At 44.4% G+C, this 12,242-nt stretch overlaps 1 protein-coding gene across 2 annotated transcripts in view; it reads left to right on the top strand.

Moving 5' to 3' along the window:
- Positions 1-17: 17 nt before the first annotated feature.
- The window catches only part of CDCA2 (cell division cycle associated 2), a 33,502-nt gene continuing 21,277 nt past the window's right edge, over positions 18-12,242 (top strand). Inside the window, exons 1-5 of one of the 2 annotated variants that reach the window (XM_075858932.1) lie at positions 18-408; positions 3,034-3,498; positions 4,936-5,069; positions 6,915-7,059; positions 11,967-12,100. In XM_075858932.1, the coding sequence (XP_075715047.1) occupies positions 3,045-3,498; positions 4,936-5,069; positions 6,915-7,059; positions 11,967-12,100 (867 nt within the window). In that variant the 5' untranslated portion in view covers positions 18-408; positions 3,034-3,044. The remainder of the gene's footprint in view (positions 409-3,033; positions 3,499-4,935; positions 5,070-6,914; positions 7,060-11,966; positions 12,101-12,242) is intronic. The other variant, XM_075858931.1, reaches the window with a different exon arrangement.

The following is a 12,242-nucleotide window of genomic DNA, read 5'->3' as shown; positions in this document are numbered from 1 at the left end:
GAAGAGTCTATAAACCAGTACATCAATGGCGTTTAGCGTGAGATTACAAAGCAATGCGCATGCGTTCCTTTCGCGCATGCGCAAGCCTTACACACCTACTGAGCAAGCCGTCATTTGTCTAGCCGTTACTTAACGTAGTATCCATCCGCGGCCTTTTACCCTCGTACAATTGCTGGTTGTTTCATACATGACATTTATTTGCTACCAAAACACGTCTAGTGACATCTATATTATGTATTGACGCTGAATGGAGGATTTCCAGTCAGCTGGTGAACGGGTGTACTTTGGACTATTTTTCTTGGGCGGAGGGATCAAATCACTAAGCGGTAGATTTGAATTTTGAATCGGAAGGACGAGGACTCAGCGCCGTGTGGCTGTCTGTGTGTAAGCTCCCGGTCTGCAGAACGCGTAAATCGGGCGATATATTTTACTACTATGTGGTGGTCGCTTTACGTCTGGGTTATTGTTGTGTTTAGATATGGGATATTAGATGTATAAACGTCAGCGCTGTTATATGTGTATAATATGTATTGAGAGTAACAGGCAAATTCTAGGACTGGAGAAACTAGAAATTACCACAGTCCCAGCGTATTTCTTTTTAGTGCGCCTGTCCCTTTAATACGTTGCGTTACATAGGATTGTCTATCCCTACGGAGGATTTTCTTATAGGAAGTTGTGTCCCGTCCCGATTCCAGTCTGTGGGTCAGTATACCCGTACAGTATAGGGCGCCGTCAACGGGAGTTTCTTAAAACGGGGCATTCCGTATTCATTGGATGGGTGAGAAATGCTAGATCAGTGGGGGTCTGACTTCTGGGACCCCCCACCGCTGTGCTCGTCTGTTTCTGTCTGTCCCGTAGACTCTGAATGGCAATGTACATGCCCGGCCTCCGCTCCATTCAAACTCCCCCCTAGCCGCCGTCTTGTGGCTGTGGGACTGTGGTCCCCTGTTCTGACGATCGTTGGGGGTATCCGTGGTCAGACCCCCACCGATCAAGCATTTTTCACCTATCCTGTGGATAGGTGAAAAATGTTGGAGGCTGGAGTACCCCAGGTTTTTTCTACTTTAAGCAAATTGTTATTTCCAATATACTCTCTGCATTAATTTCTCACAATTTTCAAGATCTCTGCTTGTTGTTACTCAGTAGGAGCATTTATTGTTTACTTCTAGTAGATAAAATATTGTCCATGGGATGGACACACAGGGGCATGGCTCCTTATAGGGTCATGGGATGGACACACAGGGGCATGGCTCCTTATAGGGTCATGTGATGGACACACAGGGGCGTGGCTCCTTATAGGTTCATGGGATGGACACACAGGGGCGTGGCTCGTTATAGGGTCATGGGATGGACACAGATTCTGGGATCGTTAGTAGACACAGCTCTGATTCACCTACTGTAACTGCAACGAGCCGTGCACCTGTGTGTCATCACATAGACAGGATTGTATGCATTGGAAGTACACCATGAATGTTCCTACTGAATGACAACAAGCAGAGATCTTGAAAGCTCAGGAATTAATACACAAAGTATATTGGAAAACTGTATAACTTTTAATTATATATAAAAAAAACCTCACATTCATTTGCTAAAAGTGAACAACCCCTTTAAGGACTTCTAAAATAGAATATATTCTGGTCAAGGAGGTTAAAGAGTCTCTGTCACCAGATTATAAGTGGCCTATCTGCTACATAATGTGATCGGCGCTGTAATGTAGGGAACAGCAGTGTTTTTTATTTAGAAAAACGATCATTTTTTACGCTAAAATAGGTCATAAAAATTGATCGTTTTTCTAAATAAACCACTGCTGTTATCTACATTCCAGCGCCGATCAGATTATGTACAAGATAGGGCACTTATAATCTGGTGACAGAGACTCTTTAAAATGTGAACTTTAAAGGGAAAACTTGTACGTAACGAAAAAAAAACCACAAAAACATTGTAACTTCTTTGCCAGTCTGGTGGTCTCCGTCAGTGTTTTGCGGAAACGCTGCAGAAGTGTTGATGCGGAAATTTTACGCGGCATTTCCATTAGGTGTGGATAAGACCTTAGGCTACATTCACACGATGCGTAATTTGCTGAAAACGCAGGTAATTCCGCAGGTGGAATCCGCACCTAAAAGTGTGGTGTGGTTTTTTTTATGCGTATTTAGGTGCGGCTCTTAGGGTATGTTCACACGGCAGCCTCAGTTACGGCTGAAATGACGGAGCTGTTTCAGGAGAAAACAGCTCCGGAATTTCAGACGTAATGGCATGTGCAGGCGTCTTTCGCTGCGTCCATTACGGACGTAATTGGAGCTGTTTTTGTATGGAGTCCATGAAAAACGGCTCCAATTACGTCTCAAGAAGTGACAGGCACTTCTTTGACGCGGGCGTCTTTTTTACGCGCCGTCTTTTGACAGCGGCGCGTAAAAAAAATGACCGTCGGCACCGAACATCGTAAAGCCCATTCAAATGAATGGGCAGATGTGAGCCGACGCTTTTGAGCCGCATTTTCGGACGTAATTCGGTGCCAAAATGCCCGAATTACGTCCGTAAATAGGGTGTGTGAACCCAGCCTTACAGTCGAATGCAAAAATTGGTGCATTTTTGTACGGAATTATAATTATTTTTTTTATAAACTTGTCCAATTCCGTGCAGAGTAAATCCGCAACGTGTAGATGAGATTACTTTACATCTGATGTACTTTGCTGTTACTGTATTACGCTGCAGGTTTGCAGCAGGAAAATAGGCACGGCAGATCCGCACGTAATACACATGGTCTGCGTTTGGCCTTATGCTGCAGATGTGTTCAGCTGACAGGATTGTTTAGACTGGATGCAATTGTAGCAAGCGCTCAGTTGTGAGAAGTATTGGGTCAAGATATGTTTTCAGCCTCTGGATGTAAATTAGAATGTTTCTATTCACTGACAGCAATTACTTTAAAATTCCTCAGGGTGAGGTGGCACTTCTATGGACAAGATCTCTGTAGCCAATGATATCTGCACCCTAGCGTCCTCCTTTACCAGTGATCTTTTATCGTTTTTGTTCTAGGCGAGACGGTAATGGCCAGAAGGAACGCTCTACAGGAGATTCCCATCTCGGTCCCGCAGACGGAGCAGCAATCCTATGACATTGTATCGGAAGATGAGGCGTCGATCCCTCCCAATAAGCAGATGTCGTGTGCGGAGCGGCCGCACTCCAGATACATCAGCAACGACGAGTCCAAGGAAAACATCACTCCCACCCAGTTAGAAAATATCTTTAAGGAGAAGAGTCAAGTGAAGGTTTTGGACAGCGCCAATGTTGGCGATCTACCGGGCGAAGGGCAGAGCTCCAGTTTCACAAGTGATTCTTCAACAGGACTGGCTACTGGAGCTGGGGAGACGTCCTCTCTAAAGAGGGAAACGGAGGGGTCGGAGGGCGAGTTGCAGCCACGTAACACTCCGATGGACTTCTCTTCCGTCACCGTGGATCGTCTGGGGATCTCTAGTGAAAGCTTCACAACCAAGTGTGCAGGTGATGAAGAGAACTAGACGGCTCATAGTATGTAACATTCACACCACCCATTATCTTATACCATTTCAGGGGGTGATCTTGGTACTAAAAGACTGGCATCATGGGTAACCACTGATTACAACGGCCTTACTGCCGTCTTGAGCATTAAAGGGGTTTTCCCATAAACAATAATTATCACCTGTCCACAGGATAGGTGATAAATATCTTATCGGGGGGAGTCCGTCCGCTGGTACCCCCACCGATCACGAGATTGTGCTTACCCTACTCTTAATGGGAGCCCAATAGTCATGGAGCAGTAGTGTGCATGCTAGACCCCTGTGCCATTCATTTCTATGGGGCTGCTGAAGATCGCACTCGGCACCTTAGAAATACATGGAGCGGTGGCCGAGCATGCCCAATACTAATCCATTCCAATGGGGCTCGTGGGGGTCCCAGCAGTCGAACCCCCACCGATCATATATTTATCACCGGTGAATAGGTGATGAATATGGATTATGACAAAACCCCTTAGTGACCACCAATACGCCTTTTCACAGCGGTCACTAAAGGGCCTTAGCCTAGGCCGCTGTCTTTTCATGGCGGCCCAGTCTAAGTCCTGCACCTGTGCCCCGTGCCGGCTGGAGCCAGGGCTCAGCTGTCTGATGTCAGCTGGGCTCCTGCTCCAATGCCCGCAATCGAAGTTTACTTAGAACGCGGCCGTTTAAGTCGTTAAATGTCACCGTCAATAGCGATCGCGGCATTTAGGGAGAGAGCTCCCTCTGTCACCCATCGGCGGCCCTCCGATGAAGTGCCCTGGACATATGCCTGTTGGGACGCGCCGGAGGCACGTCCTAACAGATTGCCTGTCAGGTTTACACTGACAGGCAATAATGCTCTGGTATACGAAGTATACCAGAGCATTATAGCAGCGATCTGAAGATCGCACAGTAAAGTCCCCTAGTGGGACTAATAAAAGAAGTTATTAATGTGAAATAAAAATGACAGTAAAAAAATAATTTTTTTTCCATAAAAAGTGGTTTTATTTAGCATAAGTGTAAAAAATAAAAGTACACCTATGTGGTATCGCCGCGACCGTAATGACTCCATTAATAAAGTTAATATGTAATTTAAACGCAAAAAAATGGCGAAATTGCAATTTTTTCCCATTGCCCCCCAAAAGAGTCATAATGAAAATGAATCAATAAGTCCCATGCACCCCAAAACAGTACCAATCAAAACTAGGTCTCGTCCCGCAAAAAACAAGCCCAAAACATCACTACATCGACGGGAAAATAAAAAAAATGACGGCTCTTGGAAAGCGACGATGCAAAAACAAATAATTTTAGTTCAAAAGTGTTTTTATTGTGCAAAAGTCGTAAAACATAAAAAACCTCTACATATGTGGTATCGCCGTAATCGTACCGACCCATAGAATTTTCTTTTCTGTTTTACATGCAGGAAAATCTCCAAAAACTTTGCATAAACACAGACGCAGATCCACGATTGGGGTCCGCGGGTCCCCTGAAATGAACTTCCTTATCCGCCAAATTGCGCTACAGAGAAGTAATAGGAAGAGTGAGCCGGAGCCCCTGGTAAGTGTAGGCTCTGGACTGGTCAAATCTCCGTTCTGTAAAACAAACACGTGCATTGTGGGGATGAGAGGTCTAGTTTCTATTTCATGCACACGACCGTGCCCGTAATTAAGGGCACGGCCGGCCGTTTTTACGGGCCGTGCTCCCATTATGAAGTGTAGGAGCACAGTCCGTAAAACAAAAAAAACAGGATGTGTCCTATTTTTTTCGGCAGGTTTCTATGGCACGGACACCCTCCCGTAGACCTACTGGAAGATGTCCGTCGGCCATACAGATGAATGGGCCTGTAATTACGGGCGATTTTACAGTCGTGTGCATGGGGCCTGAGCTCGTTATTTTGAGCCTTTTATGTTCGATTTCTCCATTTGATTTATTCCTTACTTTTTGCACTTTTTATCTTGTACTGATTCTGAGTTAATCTGTATTATACTTCAGAGCTGCACTCTCAATTCTGCAATCTTCAAAGCTGAAATCTCGCAACATTTCCAACTGGCTCGGGGTTTAAAGGGGTTGTCCACCTTCTGACAACTGATGACCTATCCGCCGGATATGTGATCAGTATGTCATCGGTGTGGGTCCGGACATGAATGGAGAGAAGCGTATGATTGGTCAGCATCATACACTTCTCCACAACGCTCACTTGGTAAAAAGGTAAAACACACCCAGTTGTCTATTAAGAAACAAATTAGCATAAATCTAAAATTGTGCATAACTTCCTCAAAAATTATAATTTTTCCAAATAAAAACCACTGTTGTTATCTACATTACAGCGCCGATCACATTAGGTAGGAGACGGGGCACTTATAATCTAGTGACAGAGGTTTTTCACTTTGTGCTCAGATGATCGTTCCCACACTGATACGCCAATGGCCAAGTGGTTTCATTGTGGGGCCCCCGTCAGTTGGTGGTGGTTTAGGGGCCACAACTTTAGCGTCACTTACTTTTTTATATATCTCATGAAAACCCTTTTTTTAAATGAATCCGTGTTTTCTCTTCTCACCTCCGGTGATCGGTTGTTATTGCCGGGGGAAGCTGCGTTTAGTCATACGTTTCGGCCACTGCAGGGAAGATGTAGCATTATGTGGAGGCTGTTGAAATGAGTGGACGCCCATGTAATGTATGAACGTGCTGGTTTTTCCAGAGCGGTGACTGCTCTTGTGAAGCGGTTCTCCATGTTGGCACACAGATGAGAGCCCCGAGCGGGGAACCCCCCTCTGACATCCAATATGCCCTAATACCTTTTATGGGCAGGGATTGTTATCCCCACGTACGGCGTAGTCTGATAACAGATCCACTTTGATACTATATTGTAATAGGGTTTAATTTATTTCAGCTGAAATACGTATTCCCATGTACTATTATATGCGTCTGTGTTCTCTGTTCTACATCCTAGCAAGACCTGCTGGGTCATAAATGTATGATGGGGGGTGTGCTTTAGATGGTCCCTTTAATATCTATTCGGAGTGGTGGTGGGCATTCGGACAATGATCTGTCCGAGAGTAGGCTCTTGGGGCCCCTCGTTCCCATTAATTGTGGGTTGAATGACATTAGGAATAAGACCCTTATGATATATATATATATATATAATAATTTTCTGGTCCATTCACTTGCATGGGGCTGAGCTGCAATACCAGACACAGCCCATGGACAAGAGCGGCGCTATTTCTGGCAGAAAGTCGGGCTGTTGGACTCTGACGTGTGTGAATGACTTGTTGGAGACCCCCTTTAAGGCACTGACAGAGGACATGAAGCACCGTTCTCTTCCTACCGGGGTGATGGGGTAAGATGGGTGCACTTTGGTTCCATACGGTGAATGAATAGTTTTATGTTCCTTTGTCTTCTCAGGCAAACCCCTTCACATCTCCACGAAATTCCATATTAAGAGAAAAAATCTCTGCCTTTCGGAACGCCTTCCAGGCGGTTGAGGAAACGGAAGGAAAACTTTCTTTTCCTGGATTTTCAGAAAACGAGGAGTTGCAATCTGAGAAAGGTGAGACCCTAGAAAACTACAGTGGTGGTCCCTAATGGTCCTAATAGAGTAGGCGGATGTGATAGAGGGGGCTCTCGGGAAAGCTGGGCTATGCCCCCAGTTTAATGATACATACCCTTTAAAATGACCGTGGACGTTTGCTTCTCGTTCTGATTAACCGTGTGGGTTTGAGTCCATACCCCACCTATCGTTCTATTATGACCTGTCTAATCTAGTTGGCATTAGACAATTCCTTTAACCCCTTCCCGCACACGGGCGTGACTGTACGTCCGAAATGCAAGTGATTTCCCGCATTCGGGCGTACAGTTACGCCCAAGCTTCAAACTGTCACCATGTCAACAGACATGGTGACAGAGTCCCGATCGCAACTGTCATAGACAGTTGCCGAGCAGGGCTCGCGGGCACAGGACCAATCAGAGTGGTCCCGTGCCGGAACGAGCTGTGATTGGCCAGTCAGTACTGACAGGCCAATCACAGCACAGGAGCAGTGGTTTGCCGGCATCTCCGTCTCTGACAAGCTCATTCCTGTCAGAGAGCTTGTGAGAGTCGGAGACAAGAAGAAATACGGTGTTAAAGTGAAAAAAAGAACAAAAAAACCCAGCGATCTGCCCCTTTTCTGCACTTTTGTGCCCATTAACCAGTGATCACCCACTTTGGTGCCCACTGGTTAAGAAAAAAAAAATAATATATATATTATATATCATTTCAGTCCCCCACAGTGCCCTTCTGCCGTGCTGTGATCTGTCGCAGTACCCGGTCGCCATCACCCTGCTGTGTCCCTAGATTGCCCACTGCCCGAGTTCCCTGTTAGGTAGCAATGCCACGTCTCATTTAGTTTTTCCCCTGGTAGGTAGGGTACCCTTGCTCATTGAATACAGCAGGGTCTGTTCTCATTCCACGGTTGAGAGTAGCGGTTTATTTTTTGATAAAAAAAATTTTTACAAAAAAAAATGTGTTCGTTAGTGGTAGCAGGAGTTTATTTGTATGGCCAAAAGAGTCTTTTCAGCCGAGGAAGCATCTGCAATGCTGTGCTCCGACACGGACAGCGCGAGTGAAGGTGAGGAGCAGTTCGTGCTTCCATCTTCCTCTGAATCCAGTGACTCTGAATCTGCACCCCCCAGTCGGCGCAGAAGAGCCGTAGGTCCTGCTCTGCCTGAGCTGACCTGGGAAGCTGCGGACAATTATACCCCCCAGGTGCCTGAGTTTACAGCCCCCTCAGGCATTCAAATTGAAATTACCGGTTTCAGCCCCATTGATTATTTGAAACTTTTTTTTTTCAGACTCCCTTTTAGAATTAGTTGTCCAGCAGACCAACCTTTATGCAGAACAGTTTATCGCCCAGAATCCCGACTCTTATTATGGGAAAAGGCAAAATTGGACCCCCACAAACCCAGTGGAATTGCGCAAGTTTTGGGGCATTTTTCTAAGTTTTAAACTCATAAAAAAGCCTAGTATTAGAGACTATTGGCCCCCTGATATTTTATATAACACCCCCATTTACCGCACAGTAATGACAAGGAAGCGATTCGAAGCCATCCTGAAATTCCTTCATTACAATGATAATAGCCAGTGCCCACCCCCACAGGACCCACATTTTGATAGGCTATATAAAATACGACCATTGATTGCCCACTACTCCCAAATTTCTTCCCAAGTTTATACCCCCCAGCAAAATATTTCGGTGGATGAATCCCTAGTCAGCTTCAAGGGTAGACTGCACTTCAGGCAGTATCTACCCAATAAAAGAGTCCGGTACGGCATAAAGCTCTACAAGCTGTGCGAAAGTGCCACCGGTTACACCTACTCCTTTAGGGTCTATGAGGGAAAAGACTCCCAAATAAATCCCCCAGAATGCCCTCCTTCCTAGGAAAAATTGTATGGGATCTTGTCCATCCTTTGCTCGGCAAAGGATATCATTTATATCTGGACAACTTCTACAACAGCGTCCCGTTACTAAAAGTTCTCTTGTCCAGATCCACCTTGGCGTGCGGAACAATCCGCAAAAATCAGAAGGGCCTCCCCAAAAATTAGCTGGGTCAGATCCTAAAATTAGGAGAGAGTAGAGCTGTCTGCAGCGACAATCTGCTCCTCCTAAAGTATAAGGATAAAAGGGACGTCCTTATACTGACCAGCATTCACGACAGCAGATGCAGCCTAGTCCCTGTACGTGGATCCACCACCCAAGTTCCCAAACCATTCTGCGTACAGGAGTACAACAAGTATATGGGTGGTGTTGACCTGTCTGACCAGGTTATAAAACCGTACAGCGCCATGCGCAAGACCAGAGTATGGTATAAGAAGCTGTCTGTGCATCTTACACAGATGGCTTTATACAACGCCTTTGTCCTCTATAGATATGCCAGCAGTGGAGGTACGTTCCTGCAATTTCAGGAAAAAGTCATAAAGTCCCTGATATTTGGTGACCAGGAAGGGGAGGGCAGTTCATCCGGCTCTTCCGTCAGCAGGATAATTCCCGGCCAGCATTTCCCCCCAGGAATCCCCCCCCCCCCACTGAAAAAAAACAGAAGCCACCAAAAAAAATGCCGTGTGTGCGCCAAGTGAGGCATTCGTAAGGACACCACATACCAATGTGAGACGTGGCCCACAAATCCCGGCCTGTGCATGAAACAATGTTTCAAAATATATCATACCTCCTTAGATTTTTAATTCATTTATTCTTCATTTCTGTCTCCCATATTGGCCATGAATGATTATTCATTTTTTTACTGACCTGCCCGATTTAAAATTTGATCATTTAAAATTTGTAAAAAAAACACCTAAAACAAAACAAAAAATGCTCACTATACCAAGGACCCGAGGGAGTGTCTGTCTCATCCAGGTTGCAAATCTGGGTGAGAGGAATAAATCCAGATGAGATTGGTTGTCTCAGCAAATCTTTTTTTGCTGAGGCCTTTGATTTATTTTTTGGGCTGGATTTTATGGAATGGTGGGTAGGTTGGTAGTGGGACCTGCCATTCCCTCTCCCTCCATTGCGGGTTTTCCAGGTTGTCCTTAGTTACTAAAATTAAAGTATTTCTTATACCCCTAGATGAATACCTAGAGGGTTGACACTTCACAAATTAAAAATTCTCACTATACCCCTAGATGAATACCTTGAAAGGTGTTACATTACAATCTAAATATTCTCACTATACCGCTAGATGAATTCTTTGAGGGGTTTAGTTTCCTAAATGGGGTCACTTTTATGGGTTTCTAATGTTTTGACACCCCAAAGCCTCTGTTTTCATGACACAGGGCAGTAAATGCCATCGTAGTAGGCCTCAGATGTTGCATGGTGCTCTTTACCTTCTGAGCCCCGCCACGTGCTCAAACAGCAGTTTATCTCCACAAATGGGGTATTGCCATATTCAGGAGAAATTGCGTAACAAACTGGGTGCTTTTTCTCCTTTAACCCCTTGTGAAAATTATGAATTTGGGGCTAAAGCAGCATTTTCTTTGAAAAAAAAATCTACATTTTATTATTTTACTGCCCAGTGTATGAAAAACCTATGGGGTCAAACTGCTCACTATACCACTTGAAAAATTCTTTGAGGGGTGTAGTTTACCAAATGGAGTCACTTTTGGGGGGTTTCCACTGCATTGACATCTTTACAAATGCGACATGGTGCAGAGAAATCAATCCAGCACTCCAAAAGCTAAATGGCGTGCCTTCCCTTCCGAGTCCTGCCGCTTGCCAAAACAGCAGTTTATGACCACATGTTGGGTATTTCCGTACTCTGGAGAAGTTGCTTTACAAATGTTGGGGTGCTCTTCCTCATTTATCTGTTGAAAAAAAAAAAAATGTTGAGGTAAAGCTACATCTTATTGGAAAATAATGTAATTTTTCATTTTCACTCCCCAATTCTAATGAAATCTATAAAACACCTGTGGGGTCAAAATGCTCACTGCACCCCTAGATGAATTCCTCAAGGGGTGTAGTTTCCTAAATGGAGTCACTTTTGGGGGGTTTCCTTTATTTTTGCACCACAAGACCTCTTCTACCTGACATGGTGCCTGAAATATAATTTAAGAAAAGGAAGGCCCAAAAATCCTCTAGGTGCTCCTTTGCTTCTGGGGCTTTTGTTTCAGTCCATTACCGCACTAGGGCCACATGTGGGACATTTCTAAAAACTGCAGAATCAGGGCAATAAATATTCAGTTGTGTTTCTCTGGTAAAAACCTTCAGTATTACAGAAAAATGGATTAAAATGGAATTTCTGCAAAAAAAATGAAATTTGCAAATTTCCCTTCCACTTTGCTTTAATTCCTGTGAAACACATAAAGGGTTAAGAAACTTTCTAAATGCTGTTTTGAATACTTTAAGGGGTGCAGTTTTTAAAATGGGGTGATTTGTGGGGGTTCCTAATATATAAGGCCCTCAAAGCCACTTCAGAACTGAACTGGTCCCTAAAAAAATAGGCTTTTGAAATTTTCTTGAAAATGTGAGAAATTGCTGCTAAAAATATAAGCCTTGTGAGGTCATAGAAAAATAAAAGGATGTTCAAAAAACAATGCCAATCTAAAGTAGACATATGGGGGATGTTAGCTAGTCACTATTTTGTGTGGTATTACCATCTGTCTTACAAGCAGATACATTTGAATTTAGAAAATGCTAATTTTTTTGCAAATTTTCTCCACATTTTGGTGTTTTTCACACAAAAATATTGAATATATCGACCAAATTTTTTCACTAACTTAAAGTACAATATGTCACGAGAAAACAATCTCAGAATCGCTTGGATGGGTAAAAGCGTTCCCGAGTTATTACCACATAAAGTGACACATGTCAGATATGAAAAATGAGGCTCTGTCATAAGGTCCAAAAGTGGCTGCGTCCTTAAGGGGTTAAAGCTGTTGCCCTCATGATAACTTGTTTGCCATCGGCCTCTGTTTTTAACGTTTTGCAGGTAAAGAAGAGGTGAGATCTGAACCACCAGAGAAAAGGAAGAAAACGTGTGGCACTACAGATGCAGGAGTCTTCAGTGTACCGCATAAATCTCCAGTAATAATATGTCCGTCACAACCTATGGAGAGCACACGGGTATGTACTGTGACAACACGGAAGGACACCAGCCCTCGCATGGCATCGTTCACATTGGCCATAAAAGATCCCAAGATCTTCTTGTTGGTTCCTTGAGGAGCAGGAGTCTCTCTACTGAATTCCTACTACAGTGCATGTTCCC

The sequence above is a fragment of the Rhinoderma darwinii genome, chromosome 3 (genome assembly GCF_050947455.1).
Source record: "Rhinoderma darwinii isolate aRhiDar2 chromosome 3, aRhiDar2.hap1, whole genome shotgun sequence".
Taxonomy (NCBI): domain Eukaryota; kingdom Metazoa; phylum Chordata; class Amphibia; order Anura; family Rhinodermatidae; genus Rhinoderma; species Rhinoderma darwinii.
This window is presented reverse-complemented; position numbering and strand designations above follow the sequence as displayed.